At 44.3% G+C, this 23,561-nt stretch overlaps 1 protein-coding gene across 2 annotated transcripts in view; it reads right to left on the bottom strand.

Annotated features, from left to right (window-relative positions):
• The window catches only part of GASK1A (golgi associated kinase 1A), a 54,633-nt gene that overhangs the window by 14,418 nt on the left and 16,654 nt on the right, over positions 1–23,561 (bottom strand). The window contains exon 2 of one of the 2 annotated variants that reach the window (XM_039521385.1): positions 6,816–8,306. In XM_039521385.1, the coding sequence (XP_039377319.1) occupies positions 6,816–8,306 (1,491 nt within the window). Of the gene's footprint in view, positions 1–6,815; positions 8,343–23,561 lie in introns of those variants that run through there. The other variant, XM_039521384.1, reaches the window with a different exon arrangement.

Below are 23,561 nucleotides of genomic sequence, written 5' to 3' on the forward strand. Positions count from 1 at the left end.
AGGAAACTGAAGCAGAGAATTTCAGTGACTTAGCCAAGACACCAGAGACTGTTTAGAGCAGTACCAGGAATAGAATTCAGATCTACCAACACTAAGGTCTACGATTTAAGGATGAGACTGTGCATTATATTTGGGGTTTGCAAGGGTTCATCCAGCTGGAAGATTTACCATGTTACAACACTTTGCAGGTTTCATACCAAAAGAACAAAGCACAATCTGGAAAAATTCATGCCTAGGCAAAGACTCAAAAAAAGTTTAAATAAGTTTCAACCCTTCCAAAATGGTGGCAAGTAACTCTCCATGAGCAGTATATGTAGCTTATGACAGTATAGCCAAAAGTACCATTATGGCCATCGTATAGTGTGACTTCCTGCATAACATACCATAGACCTTCACTCTGACTCTTGCACTGAGTGGAATGAAGAAAGGTGGGGAGCGGGAACCATGGTGTGGGGAGGGGGAGAGAGGGAAGTGGGCAGGATCAGGATGGGGGAGGGTGGGATGGAAAGAAGCAGAGGGAGACAAGGGCAGGCTGTGGGCACAAGGACAGACGGGTCTATAACCACTACAGCACACTCACCTTCATTCTAGCATTTCCTAACTTTGGACGGCTTAACTATGAAACCTTAATAATGTTCTTTTAATGTAGATGTTTTTTTGGATGAACTCAACATTTATATTGTGGGATTGCCTAGAGGCCACCCAGCTCAGGGCCCCGGTCATGATAGGTGTTGTACAAACATATACGGTAAATGACCATCCTTGCCCCAAAGAGCTTGCTTTTAGAAGAGAAGACCCAACAGGACAACGATGAAAACAAGTGGGTTGTGGTGGGGACGGGGAGGAAGATGGGGTAACAGCAATAACAGGGTGGGTGCAATTCTTAGCCAGTCAGGTGCAGTGATCACAGCTCTCCACCTACCTAGCAATCAGCCGATTATAGTTTGCTATCTGCATTACAGAAGACGTGAACTGTCTCTGCATTTGGACACATAAAGGGCAGCTTGGAAGAAAGAACAAAAGAGCATGTCAGAGACATGCTGATAATGGCTGGCACTTGACTCTGGAACTCACTCCCCGCCTTGGTCTGACAGACCTGTCATTTGTTGCCTTTGAAGACATTCTGAACCCCTTATCTATTTTCTACTTTTGTTGAAGGATGGTGGGTTGAGGGATGGGAGATGCTCAGATCGAGGATGGTTATTCTAGAGTTTATTTTATTTTACCAGACAAGTGCTATATTTTCTTTGGGTTGGTGTGTGTGGACAATTCCTTGTGTGGCTGATTCTTATTTACACTGAGGATCCTTCACACTGTTCTGGCAAAGTGAAGGGGCCTTAATGAGGGCTCACATTATATATGCATGCATTTTCCAGCCCCTTTACACTGCCAGACAGGTGCAAAGGGGCCTCAGTGTCAATGAGAATCGGACCCCATATATACAATTTTGGACAAAATGTGGCCAGTTTCTTTCCTGTGACGCCATCTACGTTTTACATGAAAGGTTGCTGTGTAAGGTTCATACATCTCTACCCGCCATGGTTCTCACGACATCCCTAGGAGACTTTAATCATGTGGAACTGGGTCATTTGGGCCTAATTCTACCTCCACTGAAGTTAATGGGAGTTTTGCTATTGACATTAAAATGGACTAGGATTTGGATTAATTTAACCTATTGTATTTTGATGGATTCCTGCCATGTTTACCACATGATCAGTGTTGCCAGTTGAGGGAGGAAAGTGTAGACAAAGGCAGTATTATTGAGCCAAATGAAGAGAGAGATGGTATGTGAAGTGATCAGCCAACTCAAAGCTAAAAATCACTACCTAAGAGATGAATGCTGCAGACATTGCCAAACTGGGAGATAACTGAAACAGAGGTGTTCTAGTCCTGCTTTCTAGCAGCAGTGCTCAGCGAGTGAACAGCAGTGTTCACAATACACTGTGCTCTCTCTTCTGGTGATTTTTCTTGGCAGCGAACTTTTTGCCTGTGGAGTGAGAGGTTCACAGAGAATGGTTTGAATCATGTTAGTGAGCTACAGTATGAAAAATAGGCGGAGTCTCTATGAGGTGTTTATAAAGGATTTTGATCAGTGCAGCTGGCCTTTGGGAGCCAATGTGAAATAACTGTATATTAGAGAGGCTGCAAATAATAGAGGCACTCCCTTAGGGGAAAGACCCATAGAATGTAATACAGAATGATAACCCTTGCATGGAATTCTTGGATCATCCTATAATCATCCTGCTCCAAAATTCTACAGAATGGTTCAGGATTCAAACGTTTTCATTCTCTATTAAATCCTATAGAGTTTTAGAGTAATTTCTGAAGAACTTTGTTACATTTCTATATTATCCTCCTGGCTTCATCCCTATTTAGCTTGATAGGCCTTTTCCATTAGTGATGATCTCTTTGGAGCTATTGAGAAACTCTGTGGTTTTGTTATTTGGTCTGCTTACACCTTAGGTAAAAGTCTCCCTCAAACATCACCTTTTTCATTTAGGGCCCAATCTTCACATTGAATCCAATGAGATTTTTGCTATGGGGTCCAATTTTCCCAATGGAAGCTGGATCAGGCCCTTGAAGTGTTCTGAGTGGCAGGGCAAGGAAGTAGAAAAGAGAAAAAAACTTGTCCCGAATCTTCCTCTTCCTGGTATTTTTGAGTCACTGCTGGTTTCTGTCTGGTATGCCCATGGCCCACTGTAGTCTCCCCATCACTGCTGTGGTTGAATCTGAGATCTACCATATCTCTTCGCAGGAGGAGAGGCAGTAGCTGTTCACATGGTGCCTTGGCAATCAGTCCACAAAGGGGCATTGGTGTTCTCCAGTAAGAGAGTTACTTTCCTAAGCCTCCTGGCCCAGAGATAAATTGCTACTCTGGAGTTGTGGAGAATTATGAAGCAAAGAGCAAAGAAGGAATCTATTCTGGACAGCTTTTTCCTGGGGAGAGGGGCGCCAATAACATTCACTATCAGGGCCTGACATCACACAAGCATATGCTCATGGCTGGAGATGGGAAGTGGTGATATTGGAATGAGGGGGGCAGAGAATGGAAAAAGCTAAAAATGTATAGGTCCATAGGACCTATACACAGCTGGTGTAAATCAATGTATCTCCACTGACTTCTATGGTGATTTACACCCGCTGAGGATTTGACCATATGGTTTTTAAGTAAAAACACCAAGGGTGAAGTCCTGGTCCCATTGAAGTCAAGAGAATTTTCCTACTGATTTCATTAGGGCCAGGATTTCACCCCATAACGCTACCATCTCAAACCCGGATGTGTTTATTAGTAAGTTCTAAAGTAACAGTCCCCCACAAAAAAGCCGATCCCAGAATTTCCATTTCTGCTCTTTAAACGCTTATTTTATTTCCTGCTAGATTCATTTTAAATACGAATGTTAATAGTTTTAATGTAAAATATTCCAGTCATGACTGGATTTGTTAAATCTAGTCATGATTACCCCTTCTGCCAGCCATACTTTGAGGTTATAAAGATTAATGGTTAAGCTCTGCCAAGAAAAAAAAAAGGCAATGGGAACACATATTTTAGCAGAGATTTTTTAAAACCTTTCAGATAGTTTTTTTCCCCCAATGCTTGTCCCTACAGTGCTAAGTAATACCCCTGAGGTGTATAAATAAGACTCCATCTCCTATATAAACCATCTCTTCTTCCTCTCAGTTGCCCCTAATAACTCACAATTCTCTGTTCAGAGACACTGTAATAATCCCCCATAGCAGCAGGTTCTGATTTTCCAGATGGAAGATTAAGCACTCTTAATCCACACACAGAAGAGAAGGAAAATCTCCACGATGGGGAAAGGATCCTGGTTAGAGAAAAAAAAGCTGATTTTCAGCAACAAGAAGACACCCAGGAACAAAAGAGTCTGGATAACATGAGACTGACATAAGATTCTTTTAAATGAGCATGACCTCACACCAGTGTGAATCAGGAGTAACTCCACCCAAACGGGTGAGGTTACACCAGGATAAAACTAGAATAAGTGAGATCAGGATCAGGTCTGATGTGTCTGAAGCTTGCCTGTGTATCCATGTTCCCCTTCAAGTCCAAAGGGCTTTGCATGCACAAACTATACAAAAGCACAACTTTACACTGAGCTTCCAAACTGCACAGGACATTGAGAAGTGATAAAGCAGCTGTCTCTCCCTTTCACACACATTGATTATTAAACACATTTACTGAAGATTGACAGCCACGCCAACACTGATTTGTGAAAGTAAAGACATTTTTGTTTACATGTGCGTTGTAAATGACAAAAAAGGCCTTTTTGTGCTTCTCTCTGATACAGAAAGCAGGTTGGAAGGGCTTTTGGTGTTTGAAAATGTGCTTGGGTTATATTTGGTTGGTTGTGGGGGTTTCAAATTAGAAAATCAGGTCCTGTCTAGGCTTGAAGACACTACAAGTACTAATGAAATGGTGACATCAGAAGGTTAATGAGGACCAAAAGCTCGCAGAGTGGGACACTACTGTACGTAATAGCAAACGTACAGCTTTGCCAGGACAGTATGGGGTTAATGTTAGAGAGGGACAAGTGTGTATTTTGTAATTAAAAGTTGCTGTTTCTTACAAGATGCTTCTACTAGGCTGCTTTTACCCACTGGTAAGCCAAAGAGTTCTTGACACCTTCTTTTCTAGGAAACCTAATCCTCTGCCCATAACCCCATGCCAACGTTTTTGAGGAAGCCTGGTGTACTTCAGGCATCACTGTTTGACTTGGTTGGCGTAATGCTAACCAGGAAATGAGTGGCAAAGACCCAGCAAAACTAGATGAAGCTCCTTGCTTTGCTGCACAATTCTCTACTTGAAGAGTAGTTCATTCTGCAAACAGACTGAGTCTGGTGGTTTAGGAAGTTTGCCACGCTTGATCCAGCAGCTACGACACTGAAGGTTTGTTCGGAATGGAAAGCTACTGTGTACAGTTTCAGTCTTTTCCAGTGTCAAGTCCCAGACACTCTGAAACCTGAAAAATTAAAACAAATGATGGTGACAGCTCCCCTGGTAAAGCGGCAGCAATCCAGCATATCCCTGCTAAAGGCAGAATTCCCCTGGTTTGGTGTCAGTTTCAGGCTTCTGACTGAATCAGTCATCTGTGTGAGACAATCCTCGTACAGAGGTCTACTGATTGATGATCCAGGCTTCCTGTTCTTTATCTGCGGTTTGAGAATTCAAATAAGATTAGATGATCATGACAAACTGAAAAGCTAATGAAAACATGAATGAGTCCAGACTGCAGGCATTCGGCGTTCCTGCTAGGAATACAGGGTTGTCCTGAGGCTGAGTGGAGTCTTATGGTAACAGAGCTTACAGACGGTGATCTATACTTATGGTGTAAGTCAGCACAGCACCTTTTATGTCAATGAATCTACACCGATTTATTCCAGCAAGAGATCTGGCCCCAGTATCCAGCCAGCCTCCTTTTCCCCTCCCTCACCTTTACTCTTCAAGGCTCAATCAGGCAACCTTTCCTTGGGTAAGTAATGCCATTCAATCCATAGGATGATTTGACTGACTATTGCAGGACTGAGCCCTGTGTCACAGGTTGATTATCAAATGGTGTTGTGAACTCCACTAATCTGATTCATAATGACTCATAGCCATGGGGTAGTGGTACAGTGACCAGCACATGGTTATGACCTCATAAACCTACTTTAACGCAGAGTACAAAATCATCCTAATTAGATGATGCCACTTGAATATGAAAAGGACTATTTAAAAAAAACTTTCACTTTTGCACATTTGTCCGGGATCCATTTTAACCACAACTCTGCATGGAAAAAAACACTGTTTCCTACTTTGAAAATAAACAAAATCAGTGAGTTTTTATTTCAGATGTTAATTTGGGTTTGGAAACCAAACAATCTGGGCCTAAGTTCTGCTTTCTCTTTCACCCTCCCATTTGCTTTCACTGCGCCGTGACGTGTTCTGTTCAGCGAGGTGTCTGAAGAAGGACTGTATGAGCTTGGATGGAGACACGCACCTTTGCCTAGGCTACTTTGACTATTCTGGAAGCCAGGCATTCTTGCGTTTTAATCCTGGCTCGGTCACTGATAAGCTGTGTGACCTGGGGCAAGTCATTTGGCTTTGTGCCTTAGAGTCTCCATTCACAAAATTGGAATAATAATGCGTACCTGTCTGCCACCCAGCAGTTTTGTGAGGGTTAATTAGTACTTCTAAAGCATTTTGACTATGGAAAGTCTTTTATTGATGCCACGTATAATTATAGAGACAAGGTGGGTAAGTTAGAGAATGGTGAGAGAGACAAGCATTTGAGCTACACAGGGCTCTTCTTCAGGTGTGGGAAACTAAGGCAGAGTGTCACTGCGAAATACAAAGTGGAACAGATTGTTTAGCATGTTTTAACTACTTACGCTTAATAATCTGTTCCACCTTGTATGAGGCAGTGGCCCTTTGAGTAAGTTTCCCAGACCTGAAGAACTCTGCATAAGCTTCAAAGCTTGACTCTCTCATCAATGGAAGTGGTCTAATAAAAAATATTACCTCACTCACCTTGGTTTTCTAATATCCTGGGACCGACTCATCCACAACAAACACCGCATACACATATAATTACGAGAGTAATAAGGTGTACTTCTGCTGGCTTTGTTTGACTCACTTTTTTTTTTTTTTGGACACTCCGGAGTTGGAGACCTTCCCAGATTTCCCCTCTCCCCAACTTTGTGAAACAAGACTTTCACTGAAACAAGACTTATAGCTATGCCCAATACACACACACACACACACACACACTAAAGAGAAGAAAAAAGAAAGACAGGGATTGGTCCACCACCAAGCATACCTGTAGGAGAAAATCAAAGAGCGCCAGTTTGGCCCACTCTGTGTGCAGGACGCTCAAACACGGAGCTATTCCGAGGGCTGCCCTGGAATCTGCCACGCCACAACGCTGCTGCAGCAGAGACTGGTACTGTAGCCACCCCAGTGCAAAAGAGTTCTGGTCATTGTTGGCATCATCTAGGTGCTGGATATCTGGCACCCACCATACGATGGGCCTCGCTGCACCATTGGTGTATTTGTAGGGCAGCAGGGGACTGCTGAATTTGCGGGCCACTGCAGGCAGACTCCTATTCAGCCCCAACACTCTGTCCAAGTGGAAAGCTAGCACCTCATAGAGGTCACTGGGCCGCTTTATTAATCCACAGAGCCCATCAGAACAGTCTCGTTTAGGGTCAGATGGGGAAGTGTCTTGGCTGGCCAAAAGGCTGACTCTGAGTATTTGTCCATGGGCAGGAATTCTGGTTTTGGTCACCACTTCGCTATTTGCCAGCCATTTCATCTTCTGCACATCGTCTGCAGTAAACCAAGGTGGGATCCTCTCACCAAACTTCAGGCGGCCCTCCCATTTGGCAGAAAGGGCATCTTCTGGAGTCTTCACACACCATTCAGATGTCTGTAACTGTGTGGCCACACCCACCCAGAAATGAGCTCCTGGCTCTCCAGGCCCCTGGGAGTAACTGCCTGTCCCTCTCCGCGTGCCTGCTGCACCTTTGAAGGGCAGCCTGCTATCTGCTTCCGAGATAAAGGCTTTAATTGAATCTGAATGCTGAGGCTCAGCACCAGCTGCCTGCACATCTGGTTTGCGTTGGTCCTGTGCCACAGTTGGCTGGCTTGCAAAAGAGTTCTTAAGAAGTAAAACAAACTCTGGCTTTCCTTCCTGAAAACCCCTTTTATTGCTGAGTGAAGGAGAAAAGAAAGGGGCCTCCTCCATTTGTGGTTTCATAACTGCCTTTTTCCCTGTCAGCTTATAGAAATGAACATTGTTCCCTGTATTCTTTAGAGAAAAATGAGTATTAAGCTCCCTTTTCTTCTCACCACTGGTCCTGCGGGGAATGTTTTCATGCTGTAATTTACTGCTGGCTTCAGAGCTTTTCACAACGTTATTTTTCCTAATCTCTCCTTTGTGCTTTCTCTTTGCTTTCAGCAGTGTGTGGTTTTGTCGGCGCAGGCTGCTTGGCTGGTTCTTTGGCTTGCAGGCAGAGTGGGGATGGTGTGAGGATTGGCTTTCCTGATCGGTGCCAGGGGGAGCGGGTTCCCATTCTCTGTGATCAAAACTCCTGGCCCGCCGGGGGACAGAGGCAGTGGTGTTTGTCCACAGATGCCTGGGCTGGATGACTTTCCCATGTGGCCCAGCCAGTGCCAAGAACTGGAAATCAGACTCAGTTGGAAGCAGCAGAGGAAAACTAGTAAATGCCACCACAGAGAAGGCAAACAAGAAGCAGAATCCAGCCACAGGTGGTCTCTTCAGCCTCATTCTTCTCCATGATCTCTGAGCCTGTGGAGTCAGAAAGGATAGCCTTATTGACTGCATCACGGGGGATAGCCAGAGCTAGGGCAGAAGCTGTCTTCATGAAATGTATTGGCCTGCAGGGAGTTGGGTTGACTAGTGCAAATGGTATCTGTAGATCATATTGTGTTAGCACTCGCTAAGGCTCCAGTTCAGCTCCCACTAATGCCAGTAGAAAACCCCCAGTGACATCAATGGGAACAGAACTGGGCTATGATGTAACTCCATGGGCTTCACCAAGGCTGAATTTGGCCTGAAGAGTAGAAGAAAGTGAAAAAGGCAGAGATTTTAATTAAAAAGGCAATTGTGCATCATCCTGGCCATTGCAAAACATGCCTCACTGAATCACCAGCAGAATGATAATGTCTTATTATTGGGGACAGTGGAAGAGCAGGAAAGTTTAAAGGACCATCTGGACAGACATAGATTACCAGTATATAAGGAATGTTCCTCAGTGGTGGATTTGCTAATATTGCAGGACTTTGATCTGTATTTACCATATCCCTCTATATCTCTGCCTCGTCTCTGTCTCATTCTAGTTTTGTATAGATTCATACATCCCAAGGCCAGAAGGGACCACGGTGATCACCTAGTTTGACCTCGTGTGTAACACAGACCACAGAACTGCCCCCAAAATAATGCCTATAGCAGATCTTTTTGAAAAATACCCAATCTTGATTTAAAAATTGTCAGAGCTGGAGACTGACCCTTTGTAAGTTGTTCCAATGGTTAATTACTCTCACAATTAAAAACTGGACAGCTTATTTCCAGTCTGAATTTGCCTACTTCAACTTCCAGCCACTGAACGTTTTACCTTTCTCTACTAGATTGAAGAGCCCGTTATTAAATATTTGTTCTTCCTGTAGCTACTTATAGACTGTAATCAAGTTACCCCTTCACCTTCTCTTTGTTATGTTAAGTAGACTGAGCTCCTGGAGTCTATCACTCCAAAGCAGGTTTTCTAATCCTTTAATCATTCTTGTGGCTCTTCTCTTCTCCCACTCCAATTTTTCAACATCCTTCTTGAATCGTGGACACCAGAACTGGACACAGTATTCCAGCAACAGTCGCAGCAGTGCCAAATACAGTGGTAAAATAACCTCTCTACTTCTACTCAAGATCCCCCTGTTTATGCATCCAAGAATTGCATTAGCCCCTTTGGCCACAGCATCGCACTGGGAGCTCATGTTCAGCTGGTTATCCACCATGATCCTCAAATCTTTTTCAAAGTCCCTGTTTTCCAGGATCGAGCCCCTCATCCTATAAGTATGGCCAGCAGTCTTTGTCCCTAGATATATACATTTACGTTTAGCCATATTAAAATGCATTGTTTGCTTGTGTCCAGTTTACCAAGAAATCCAAACCGCTGTGTATCCGTGACCTGTCCTCTTCATTGTTTATCCCGCCCCCAACTTTTGTGTCATCTGCAAACTTTCAGTGATGATTTTATGTTTACTGCCAGGTCATCAGTAAAAATGTTAAATAGTGTAGGGCCATGAACCGCTCCCTGTGGGACCCACTAGCAACACATCTATTTGACGATAATAACCCATTTACAATGACATTCCGAGACCTGTCAATCAGCCAGCTTTTAATCCATGTCACGTGTGCCCTGTTAATTTTATATCTTTCTCGTTTTTTCATCAACATTTCATGTTGCCCCATGTTCCAGCGCCCACCCTATGTTCTGCTAAGTTGGCTCACCTTCTTCTCCCTGTTACAGCCTTCTCCCACAAGAAGCCCCACGGCCACACCTTTATTTTTTATGCTGTCTATCACACCTGAACATCCTCCCTGGCCTCTGTGCCTCATAACCTCACCCGCTTCCTTCAAACACCACCTAAAAATACTCTTCTGAGCCTTCCTTTGCTCATCTCCACGCTCATCCTCTCTCCTGGCTCTGTCCTCAAATTTTAGCATCATTAAATAAATGTAAAATAAATCTGTGTTTGAAAAACTGAATAAAAAGGAATGAATAGGATGGGCATGTAACAAAGAGCATGCCACAATTTTACTTGCCTATGGCACCCTTTAAATAATAAGCAATGGGTGGTGAATTTAAAACCGTATGTACTGTTAACCCATAATACTTCTATTATGATTAGTAATATGTTAGCACTGAGGAGCCCAGTTGATGACCTGGAGCCCATTGCACTACAGGCACTGTACGAACACAGTACAAAAAGGCTCAATAAATTTTAAACAGCCTAAATATGTTTGTGTCGGGATATCAGAAAGTTAACTCAAGCAATTGAGCAATTCTACTACTTACTCCCTAGGCAGATTTCTACTGCATTGAACTTTGAGTCTTTTGTGCTGTACCCAGATATTCCCTTCCCCTTACTGAGCAAAGTATCACATCTCCTCAAACTGGTTTCCCTCTGTGAGCTGTGCAGAAAGTTGGTTACAGCAATTAAGTCCTCAGTGACATGTGCTTTTTATTCAGCCGTGGGTCCCTTCAGCCGCCTCTTTAGCAAGCTGGCCTCCCTCTGCTCATCATACCCATACAGTAAATCAGAAGGAAAGCTCACACCCACCGATTTACTTGACAGTGTCTCTCCCTGAGTGCTGTATTCAGTCCTACAGTTGCCCAGATGAAGGGGTAGCATAGCAGGAACCAAACTGTGACTCAGTCACAATTCAGTCCCTGCTTCCCCCCTTTCTCCATAGCTATGGCAGTCCGTTTCCTGGAGCAGCTGGGCTGACCACCAGGACGTGTGTGAGAGGGGGAGTACGGGACCCCGGGAGGCTGCTGTTGTGACTCCAGGACTGACAGTCAACACAATGGCGTAAGGGGGTATCTCACACCCCATGCTCACCTGCATGGATGCACAGTGAGGCCCGTGACTGAGCCCGAAGTTTTACCAAGCCAACTGCCTATTTATTATATTTTACTTTTGGCGCAATAGAAATGGACTCACCTGCCAACTGTGTATTGAGGAAGCGACACTAACAACTGTGTAGGCTCACTCACCGATTGGTTTTGTAAGGTAACATGTGACAGTTGTAACCCCCTCCTTTGGGACAATGTGACACAACATCAAAATGCAATGCAGAACTGCTGCAGTTCCGATGGGAGGGGGGGTATGTGGAGCAGGAGAGCTCCGCCTGATGTCTCTGAGTACAGGGTCTCCATCTGCTTAGCAGGTCTGAGCATGTTCCTGTAGCAGGCTTACACTTATCAGAGCTCCATTGTGTTTCTGAATATGCCTGGTTTGGTGAGCAATGCACTCAGTTCCCACTTCCATGTGTTCTCTCGAAAGGTCTAGTTCTGTCACAGCTGGTAGGTTTGCAGCTTTGGGGCCTCCTTTGGCACAAGAAGGATTGCTAAGATTAAAAAATGCTTGCAGTGTGATTTATGTCAAGTGGCTCCTGACAGGCATCCTAAATAAGAATCCAGTCAGAGCAGAAGCTGACCTGTTACAGATTTTCAGGCATTTGTATAGCCATATAACTGAAACAAAGGAGAAAAACATTACTGTGGAGGCATTTTTCATGGTAAATGTTTAGTATTAAAAGCGTAGGCAACAAAAATGAATGATCATTCAAATGAATTTTATTCACCTCACCCTTTTGGTTGAGTCAGTCACAGATGAAATATAAATTCTTTCATTACTTAGTGCTTGGTTACGTCTTGCCCGGGTTCCTAGAGACTGTTTTTGGCCCATGTGAAGGGTGATGTTCGCCCAGTTCCCACATCACATTTGACACTAAGGCTCTGTCTACGTTATGGGCTAGGGCTGTGATTACCCTGTTCAAGTCACATACGCAGGGTAGCTCTCATCGAAGTAGCACAAGCATGAATAGCAGAGTAGCCCTGGTAGCACTGGTTCCAACAGCAGGGACACGGCTGAGCCATGCAAAGCACATGCCCACTGGTTCCATGAGGGTTTGTGCTCAGCATGGCTCAGACATGCCTCCACTGCCTCTACCTGTGCTACTGCGACTATGCTGCTATTTATACCACAGCTAGCTCGATGGGCGTATGTGTACACAAGCAGGGGAATCCCATCCCCAGCTCGTAGTGTAGGCATAGCCTAATAGTAAAAGGGTCCCCTAACTGGGAATCCCAGCCAACAGACCAAGGGCCGAATGGGCATGGAGAATGATCTACCTTCTTATCCCTAGAGGTAGTTCCTCTATGGGAGGCAGGGCAGCGTGGGGAGTTGCATTGCCTCTGTCTGTGCTGTTCCTAGTCTGTGAATAGAGGGCACCCCACTCCAGGGCTAGAAATCTGGCACAAAATTCACTTAGAAAATTGGAGACCAATATAAAAAGGATTGAAGACATCATTGCCATTAGTCACTGTTTATAATTGTGCAGTAGCTGGATTCTTATATTTTAAAAAATGGTAAAACAGGTGGTGCCTTGTGTGCCCAGGTTGCAGACATCTGTCTGTCAGTGACCCGGAGAATAAGCTCAGACTGAGGAATGTTAGGGTGGTGGAGGTCCAAGAAAGAACTGAATCGGAAACTGAGAAATTATTCTTATTTTGGCATGATGAGAAAAGCAGTAGAAAGGGCTCCTCTGAATTTCCCTGTGCAATGGAGTGTGATTTGTTGCATTCCACCAGTCAACACTTCCCACTGTTATCCTCTGGCATGTGGTGAAATCCTGCCTCCTCCTCCCCCACCCCGCCTTCAAGCCTATGAGAGTTTTGCCAGTGACTTCGATGGGGACAGGTTATTCAACATAAAAGTGACCCTTTTCAGATTCAGTGGCACTTGTTCTTTCACCAGAATAACAGCCCCATTTCATTTCAGTGCCATGCATGTATCTAAGGCCCCCATCAGGCAAACATATATGCACATACTTAACTTTACTGCTGTGAGCAGTCCCATTGATCTCAGTGGGACCATCATTCACAGGAGTAGAGTTAAGCATGCCAGCAGGATTGGGGCCTTAATCAGGGCTGCACTGAGATCAGTGGTACTGCATTTTATGCAGCTCCCTCTTGCTACATTATAGATCAACATTGAGACACCCACGCACCACATTCCCCAATACACACACATCGTTCACCCCAAGCTTAACAACAAAGCAGCTGATGATTCTCTGTTCTAATAAGGAAAAAACTTATTTCCTTTTGTTGCTGGTGGCATCACCAGAGGAAAATAAGTAAAATAGCTAATGTGTCTTTAAAAGTCAGTTTAATCTGAGATCTCACACTAAAAATTTATAATTTTTATGGTTATTGAATGATATCACTACAGGGCAGAATTAAGGTTGTCTGGATGCCCTGAATGCTTATGGATTCCTCACTTTATCATGGTTGGATTTCTTTTAAGTGTAACCTTAACTCTGAATTTCCTGGGTGAGTAATGTTTGGCTTAGTGATATTACAACATCCATGTAATGATTTTTACCCTTATCTTACTGATACATACTCTCAACTTTAACTCCCTCTTAATATAGATGTTTTTCGGGGACAATCTCCTGTACATTTTGTTAAATGATAAATACACAGCAGCTGTATGCAGCAGCCTCTCAATTTCTCTGCTTCTAGTTGCCAGTTTCTTGTTGTCATTGTGGACAAAATGCCTCCTGTGGTATCAACAGGTGTAGCCAATGCCATTAATTGATTCACCGAGCCACCTTAACCCCTTCAGGCCTTCTATGGGGTGGACAACCCATCACAAGTTCCCATTTGCTGAAAACCTGGGCAGTTCCATATAAATTGGTGTGGCTATTGGTAGAAACTATATTCCTACTGCTCAAGCCACATAAACATGCTTTAGGTTGAGGAAAAGCACTGACTTCCAGTTCTCATGGAATTGGATCCTCATTATGTTTATGACTATTTAGGTGACTAAGCACTGGAGAAAATCAGGAAATGGAACAGGGCACGTAAGCAGAATTCTGGTTTCAGATTTCTGCACCTGTATACACAGTAAGGGGTACATTTACATAGAATGCCTGTTGTGTTTGTGGTGAGTAGAGATGCCTGAATTAAATCCCTGGATATGAACACTCTCAAGCGGTGAGGAAGTTTGGATCTGGATCCAAATTTTGTCGATAGCTCATATCTCTGTTACAGGCTTAACTCACAACCCATGTGTGAGCACCCTCAGACCATGAGAAACTGGAGCTTTGCCTCGCTGTTGCCTCTTAAGGTTTGTCCATCGCTAATTTGTGTTTGAATATTATTCTATATATAGTTATGCGGCATACACTGCAGGGGCTAGGCAAACAGGAATTTTGCCTAGCATAACTTTCTTGTAAATTCAGTTCTGAAGGCAGGTACATTCGTCCTGGCCCTGGGGGCAGTGGTATTCAGACTGCAATCTGAAGCCATGGGGAAGGATTCTGCTTCCACTTTGACTATTGCACAGAGGCTATACAAAGTCCTTAAGCTGGCTGGGAGAATTCTTTGGACACTGGCACAGTATAGGACTACGGAAGCTGACCTGCATAGGCCCCCTGACAAACTCCAGCCTCGGGGTGTGTCAGGCCAGAGCCAAGACAGGCAGGGGTGTGTTGGGAGCAGGAGAGCCTACGCTGTTACAGAGCGTCTCACCTTCATAGAACTGAACAGCCCCGAGATGGGAGGGAGGCAGAGGGCAGTGCTGCGAAGTAGAGCTGCTCCTGTATGTCCTGCTCTACTTAGGGGGCTGCACCCTGGTGTGAACTTTGCTGTACTGCATCTTCTGGCGCTGCAGCACAGAATCTCAGCCTTTGTGTTTACGCAGTCAGCGTGTGTCCCGGGCATTAACTGAAGCACGTCTATACAACTTATGGGGTCACAAGAGTATCACCAGATTTTTGCTGTGTTAAAACAGCTACCTGGCACTTCTCAGATGATAAGAGTTGATATTTTGAGGAACAGAATTAGCACTGCAACAATCGTTTTACATGTCCTTATTGTTGCCTAGTAGCTATGGGAATATATAGCTACAAATAAAACGAAAGATGCCCCTTTCCACCAAGCAAACTGAAAGCCATATCCAGGAGCACATCTCGCTTGGCCATTTCTCATGAGTTGAGTCTCACCAGCCGCATTCCTACAATGCACTGTTTCTTTTCGCCTCCTAACCTAAAGGCTGCAGAGTTGGCAGGGCTCTCTGCCTAAGCCTACACCACAAGCTGTCTTATGAAAAGCCAAGATGCAGCCAGGGACAGCAACAGTGCCCACAGGCAATGCTGGAGTTTGCTGTATTGCCACATGTCAGTTATTCTGAAGGTATGCACACATGAAAAGCATTTACTGTTGTTTTATTTCACAATATGGTTTTCACTCCTGTGAGTCTGAAAGACACTAACACTTACTTTTCTCCTCTGCCTTAAATCCTTCTTTCCAGGATCTTAAGTTCTTTTCCCTTTTTTCTTTTCCCCAGCAAACGACCTCTTCCAACTTAGCCCTCTGCTGAATGGGACTATACCCTTAGGGCTGGTCTACACACAATTTATAGGAATAATCTATACCATTAGAAGTCCTTTTATACCACTTCAGTGCATCCAAACTAGAGGGTTACACTGCTTTAATTATCAATTTTAAACTAATATAGTTCAAGTAGTACAAAAACTATGTCAACAAGTCCCCTAAGAGGAGAGGAACAGAGATTGGCACGAGGTGTTGATTAAACCATTGGCATTTCCACACTTGAAATATATTTCACAGTTCAGTTTGACTTGGCATGATTTTGATAGAGCTTCTTAGTGGTGCATTGTTTGTTTGGGATATGCAAGAGAAAGACTAGGAATTGATCTGTCTTGTATGTAGGAGGGATTCAAGGCTGATTTACTATTATTCGGAGCTTTATCAACAGCAGGGAATTGTGTCTGGAGGGAGACTACCAACTTTTGTTTTATGCCTCTTTATCTACAAAGACTTAGATCTTTTTTCTTTATAGCCGTGTTTTCTAGGCTCATAAGAGACTGGTAAAAATTGTAAGTTGGAGATGGGAATTTTGTTAGCAGAGGCTATGCACGTTTCTCCCCATTGCTTAGCTTATGCAGCTCAGCCTTGGCCTGAAATAACCCCTTGTATTACAGCACTGGGCCTCCTTTATGTATGCTAGCTATAGGTTCGTCTCATGCTGTAGTGCACAGAAATATTCACTGGGGACTAAGCTGAGACCACGGCCTCATTTGCATTGGACCTGAACTTTCCTGGTATGAAAGGTTGGTACATTTTATAACTTTCTGTCCCCACTTATCACTATATTTCTCCCTCCTACAGAAATTTCCAAAAGAGTATAAGAGAGTTAAGCAAACCCCACTGAAATTCGTTTGAAAACCTCAACCTATAGGTCCTGAGAATGGTTCAGAAGTGAATTGCAAAATATAATAATAGTCTAAAACACCCCTTGAAATCCACTGAATACTCACGTGAACTGCAGAAATTCTTACAGTTCTACAAAGCCAACATTATATGGAAATCATGCAAAATAAAACCATATTACTTTGTGTGAAAGAAACCACAGCTGTTAGCTAAACCATATCCATGTGACAAAGGGAATAGAACTCAAAACTCACGGTTCCAAACACAAACCTCTCAAACAGGTGATCAATGAGAATGTCCAGTGTTGTTACTAGCAGTAGGGCTAACAATTGGAGCTGGGTGAAACTTTTTTTAATGAAACCTAAAACCAGAAGCAACTCATCTGGTGTCATGTTTCACTGCAAAGCTGGAACCCTGGTCCATGGTCAGCAAACCTTCTGGCAAACCAAGGCCTACATTTCAAATGAACCTGAGTTAGTGAATGGTTTTGAATGGAGATCATGCAAAACTCAATGGGTCTGCATGAGGACTGCAAAAATCCAGACAAAACACAACAACTGAATCTCGGGGTGCAGGGGGTGGGCTAGTGAGAACATATAGTAAACAACATTTTTTAAATGTTTGCACAGACCCCTGTGACTCAAAACCAGTGTGAATAAATAGCCTTTTTGTAGGCTAGCCACTATACAGCTGGGTACTCAGAGACACTTGGGCATCTTTGGTTCCAATGAATAGAGGGACGCAATGTACATACAAGCCTGCAGGTAGCATGGCAGTGATTCCAACACTCTTTAAGCAGGCAGCACTATGAACTGTTGCTAGGGCAGCCATTGAAATCCAGACATTTGAAACAGTCTAATATGTTTAGATGTGTTGTTACAGTAAAATAGAGCCTGACCCAATTTGCCTGGGAAAAGTTAGACAGTTTGAAACAATTGCTATACTGGAAACAAAATAAACTTTAAAACAAATATGCTTTTGCATGCCCAGCCAAACTTGTCACATAAATCTGATATTGAAGCCAGGGATCAGCACTCCAGGCAAAGAAATGATACAAGGCCAAATTATTAAGCTTGGGACAAAGAATTTTTACTGTGATGTGACATGGCATAAAATGGATAGAAAATGGAGTTTGGTTGTATTCTGTCTTTGGAAGTATTTATTTTGGAAACACAATCCTATCCAGGCAAACATAACAGCATGGTAGAGCCAGAGTAGAGATAAGAAATGGTTTATATGAAGAAAAGCTTGCAACCGGAGCTAATAAGCTAAAGGCACTGGAGCCAGCAGCTGGCTCTGCTTCTAGGCGTTCATGTGGCAAAGAGCTGAAATGTTCACATAGAGCTATGTTAAAAGTACTCTCCATTTAGGAAAGCACTCGTTTCTGAATTGCAGCCACTTCTGGGGTGGAATGAGGCTTCCATTCTGCACTCGTAACTCCCCAAGCTGGACTCTGGTAAGGGTCCTGGGGCTAACATAACCCTACTCGTATGAAAAGTGGTGTGGGGGCGTCACTGAACACAAGTGCTGAGGCCCTCGGTTTTATGTCATACCCAAAGGACAGCACATCACCCTTTCATGCTATCCTAGGGCATGGGATCAGTGCTCACCTCCAGGAGCTATAGAATCACCACCACCACTTCCAGCAGCACCAGGAGCTTTTCAGGACGTCTCCGTTCCAAGAACGAGGCAGACTTCCTGCTGCTGACAAGGACTAGGGAGAGCACAGTTGGAGTGATTAAACCTTAGAGCTCTTACTTAATTGTTTCTCTCAGGGGTGCAATAAGGGGGCCCAGACCATCCTCCTCGCCCCCTCCTCCTTTGGCCTGCATGTCCAGGGTTTGAACCACCCAGAGCCACACTCCATAAGGGGCCTGCAGAGAACATCCCCTTTCCCTTCAGCAACCCCCAGTTACTTCCCCAGGTGGGTGGCTGGTGTGCGCGGGATCTGCCTCAGCCCAGCATGAAGCCATAAAGCCAGCCCAACCTGTCGAGCTTACTCCGTGGCTGCGAGGGTGGCTGAGTCCACAGCACAGAGCTGCTGAAGCAATACAGGTCACTGATCCAGCTTGGGGACCACCCGGCCCAAAGCGGGGCCTCTGGTCTGGGTGAGGTGGGAGGAGGCCAGGGCTATGGGGTCTTGAGGAGATGATGTTCCTTAGAAGGTGAAGACCCCATGCCTGTGTGCAATGGAGGAAGCTTCCATCTGTGCCCCTGCAGATGGGGAGTGCCTCTAAGGTGCCATTGAGCTCACCCATCATGTGCTTGGTTCCAGGGAGATAACCCTCCAGACGCTGAAAAAAAATCAGCACCTCTTGGTCTCCCTACTTAGGCAAATTTTGGTCGTGCCCCTGGCTTCTCGTATAGAAATATTATTTAGTTCAGCAAAAGGTACATGAGAAGCCTGGTTCTTCACTCATTTCCATCAGTCTGACATACATGGAGTTCCACTGACTTCAGTCTGATTTCCACTGGTGCAAGTGAGAGGTGAATCAGGCCCACTCTTTAGAAAGAGCCATGCAATTATCAATGAATGATTATTTCCACATACAGACCCATACACAAAGTGGGGCAGAGAGGCCTCCAGGACCCGGCAGGACCTTGTGCTATTGGCCCTTCAATCAGAATCCTTCTGGGTTCCCATCTGTAAGTCGTTTACTTGGAGAACAAAGATGAAAAGTAGTGTACTTTTTCAGGAAAGAAGGGAAGAGGCCCAGATCCAAGGCTGCCTTGATGCTATGCCCAAGCCCCACCTTTACAATCACACATGGAAATGATTTGGAACAACGGGAAAATAAAAAAGCCTTTTGAAGGTAAGACCCATCTGTTTTTCTGCTGCACAAATCAGGCTGAATAGAAACAGCTGTTTCTTGGTTTTGATGCAGTCCTAGTGTCTGAGTTCTATCTCATAACGCTCCTGCTATTACACAGAGAAACAGCAACACACACAGCAAACCTGATCCTGTAAGGTGCTGAGTGTGCTCAGCTCCTAAAGGGAATAGAGACACTCAGCACCCTGCAAAGAGAGGCACAGCACTTTGCAGTATTGGGCCTACTATATGCATTCCAGAAATTCCTGTCCTCCTCTGACTGAAACAACAGGCCCTCAGTCTGAAGGGAACAGGACAAGGGGACAGTTTTAGTGTCTCTCCAGGCGCTTTCTACTAGGAAAAGCAGATGTTGCTTGGTGCTTTTCAGAGCCTTCTGAAAAACTTAAATATAAAAATGAAAACACCTGCATTTCTCAGCTCCTTTTGAGCTCCAAACTCAGTTTTTTAAAGCTGCCAGGAACAGGAACAACAACTGCATATGAAAAGAGTTCCTAGACCACACGCAGACCCATTTATCTTTGGGGGTCATACAGCGCTCATCACCTTCATATCTGAAACTTGTTGCAAGTGGGTAAAGTTCCTGTGACCTGAAGGGAGTTGCCTGTGCTCATACCAGATCTGAATATGGGCTATTATTTTTGTTTGAAGTACTAGTTGGGAGGGGGGAGGAGAAAATAAAGGAAAGCAAAGTTGCACCAACTGAGGATCTGGTCCAATAAATCAGCAAAGCTCTATTTATTACAATGTAGTGACACCAGTTTACATCAGTTGAGGACTACCTATTGTATGAAAATAAGGGCATGGCTACACGTATAGCGGCTCACTGGCTCAGCTGCAGCATATCTGGTTGTAGACATGAGAGCTCTCCTGTTGACACAATAAAACCACCTCTGCGGGCGGCAGTAGCTATGTCGGTGGGAGCAGTTCTCCCACCAACATACAGCTGTGCAAATGAGCGCTTATGTTGGTGTAACTTAGGTCACCCGGGGGGTGGTTTATTTACAGCCCAGAGCAACATAAGTTCTGCCGACATAAGCTGGAGTGCAGACAGAGCCTAAGAAGTAAAATGCTTATGACTCACTCATTCCAGAGATGAATCTCTGCCCTGTCCTTTCCAAGAGGAATATGTCTCAGGGGAAGCCATTCCAGAGCTTAGTGCTTTGGAAACTAGAACGTAACGTCCTAGATTACTGACAGGTTCTTGAATGAATTGCCCAAGACTTGGTATTAAAGGCCTATATTGTGATGTGAGCGCAGTCCGGAGCAAGGAACAATGCATACACTGCCAGAGCCCAGAAGTAGCCCCAGGAGGCAGTATGTCTCAAATACACCTCTGTGCTCTGTTCACAGTTCCTGCCCTGCTTCTCTCTTGCTCCAGTGGGGCAGTAATTTTCTGCAGGCCTATACCCACAGCAAATTAGAACACACACTGTGCTGGCTCCGGTGCCCTGGCCATTGGGACAGCAGGGAGGGCAGAGCCAAAGCTCTGCCTAGGACCCCCTATCTGGAGCAGGTGGGTGAGAAATGGCCACACAGCACGTATTTACTCCCATGCATTGAGACCCAAGGATTGGGTGTCTGCACAGGAGCTTGCAAGTTCTTACTCCCCTAGTCACAATCTAACCCTTACTAAACTAAGGCTTGGTATTAAGATTCTGATCCCCTCACTCCTGTTGCGTAGCATCTCACTCCACAGACAGTCTCACTGATTTCAGTGGGACCACTTGTGGCGTAAGGTGCTGCTCAGTGTGAGTACGAGTGTTAGCATCTGGCCCCAACCCCTTACTCATCTGTTGAGCAGTTACTCACATGAGTTGTCCCGTGGTACTGACACTGTGAATAGCAGCTCACTAGTGGGAGTGAGGGCTTCACAGTCTGGCCCTGTGAGCGCAGAAACATCGGTGCAATATTACTGCTGCCCATGCAGTTACGCCTGAGCTATGCTTGTCTAAGTGGGATCAGAATCAGTCCTTAAATCTCAGCTTCCCCCCGTGTACTCCTTCAGGTCCCTCCTTAAAACACACTTCTTCCATGAAACCAGCCATGAACTATTCACCTCCTCAGAGAAAAGACACCCACAAAAACCTGGAACTAACAGGTTTGATGCACGCCAAACTCCGGCACTAATTTATTTCTTTTAATTGTCTCCTTCCCCCGTTCTTTGGGCTTGTCTGTTTATAGTGTTGTCTCTGCAGCAGGGACATGGCCATCTTATGAGTCGCTAAAGCAGCCCTCCATCCCTGTTGTACCATTGGCACAGGTGGGCTGAGAATCTGGCTCAGTGCATTTCTTGTCATGCACAGTATTGTAGTTACTTGATTAGTGTTACCAGCCTCGGTCAAGTATGAAAATGCTGTATGTGAAGAGCATAGCCAACAAAATCCATGTATCATATGTGTGGCTTTAAAAAGATCTAGCCACACCATACTTGGTTATTCTCTAAACAGCCTTAGTACTGTCTGAAAAGTTGCATTTCATCTTGGGTAGTAGACCAGCTAGACACAGAAATCCAGTGGGAGCCAGATGGACATAGACCGGAGCCATTTTTTCTCCCTTGAGTTGGTTTACTGACCAAACAGACAGAGCATTGTTCGCTTCCAAAAACCACTTTGTCTTTTCTGTCAGCAAGCGCTGGTTTGGGCACTGCACATTCTGGCTTTATTTCACTCCTGCTCTAGGCTCGGAATCATGCACTGGGAATCAAAACAAGAGTTCTCCCAGTTTCCCTTTCCCAGCTTTAACCGGGGAGTTAAGTTTTCCCTTCCACCTCAACAACAGACTGGAAGGAAGTACATTCTTTGTGAGAGAGACAAGGTGGGTGAGGTAGTATCTTTTACTGGACCAACTTCTGTGAATGAGAGAGACAAGCTTTCAAGCTTCTCAGAGCTCTTCTTCAGCTACTCAGAGTGTCACAGCCAAATACACGGTGGAACCGATTGTTTCATTATACTCTTTATGTTATTTCTGGCAGCTGAATATTGCATACTTAACAGGGGATGATGATGATAAACATAACGCTACAGGAAGAGTGTTGTATTTACAACCCCAATGTAAGTAGTTTTCCAAAGACACTTGCTTCAGGTCCATGCTATAAAACTGCTCCAGTTTATGCTATGGCTTCAGTTCAGTCTGAAATGAAAACCATACATACAGCTCTGCTTTGCCAGTTTGACAAACTGGTAGGTACAGTGTGTCCTTCTTGGAAATTAAGTTCAGTTCTCAGCAGGCATGCTAACAACAAAACCAATAAAAGATGTGAATTGTATTGGTTTTTCAAAAGAGGCTTTTATAACCATAAACCAACACTATGAATTCTTGCTGATCAAATGCAAATATGATAGAATGCAGCTCACACAAAGCATCTTGAAGAGCTGTGGATGCAGTTTGATCACTAGGGTTGCATTTTTTCAAGCGTGGCTCAGAGTGTTTATCTTTGAAATTTTACTCCTAGGGGGCTTGAACTTTGGCAGAATTCAAAATAAAAAAGAAGTATGTTTTCAATTTCTCTTTTAAAACCGAATTTAACAACTTGGCATTGTTGGTAGTTCAAGAGAGAGAACTCCACAGCTCTGAAGTATAACAGGCAAAAGCCCTCGCCACAAAACATTTCCATGGAAATAAGTGTACAGTTTCCTCCCTGCTCAGAGGACTCCAGGGTAAACAGATTAGGAGTATAATTCAAATCATAGTGAAAAAAACACCTATGCAAAAAGCTCTAGGCAATCTGACAATTAATTTGCCTCCCAAAAACACAATAATGACCACCCAGCAGCATTAAAAATAAATCCATATGGATAATACCAACTTAGCTCACCAGTAGCATTAGACAATCATAGATGTTAACAAATTAACTCAGCTAGCCCATAAAACAAAACAGCTGAAAAGCTCACTTCCACCCCTACCATTCTGGGAACATACCCTTGACTTTCCCCAAAGCCTTTTCCAATAAATAGCATTTGCCGCATGGCCAGAAGCCCATCAAGTATTTAAATAACAAAACAAATGCAAAAAAATTAATACAAAATTGTGAAACAAACATGCCATTTGTAGCCATTGTATTATTCACTCTGCTTGTATGTTCTATGCCTTTTCCCTACCCTTTTAGTTGCGTTGTCTATTTAGATTGTAAACAATTCGGGGCAGGGACTGTCTCTTATTCTATGTTTGTACAGGGCCTAAAACAATGGGCCC

Source organism: Mauremys reevesii, linkage group 2, assembly GCF_016161935.1.
Source record: "Mauremys reevesii isolate NIE-2019 linkage group 2, ASM1616193v1, whole genome shotgun sequence".
Lineage (NCBI taxonomy): Eukaryota > Metazoa > Chordata > Testudines > Geoemydidae > Mauremys > Mauremys reevesii.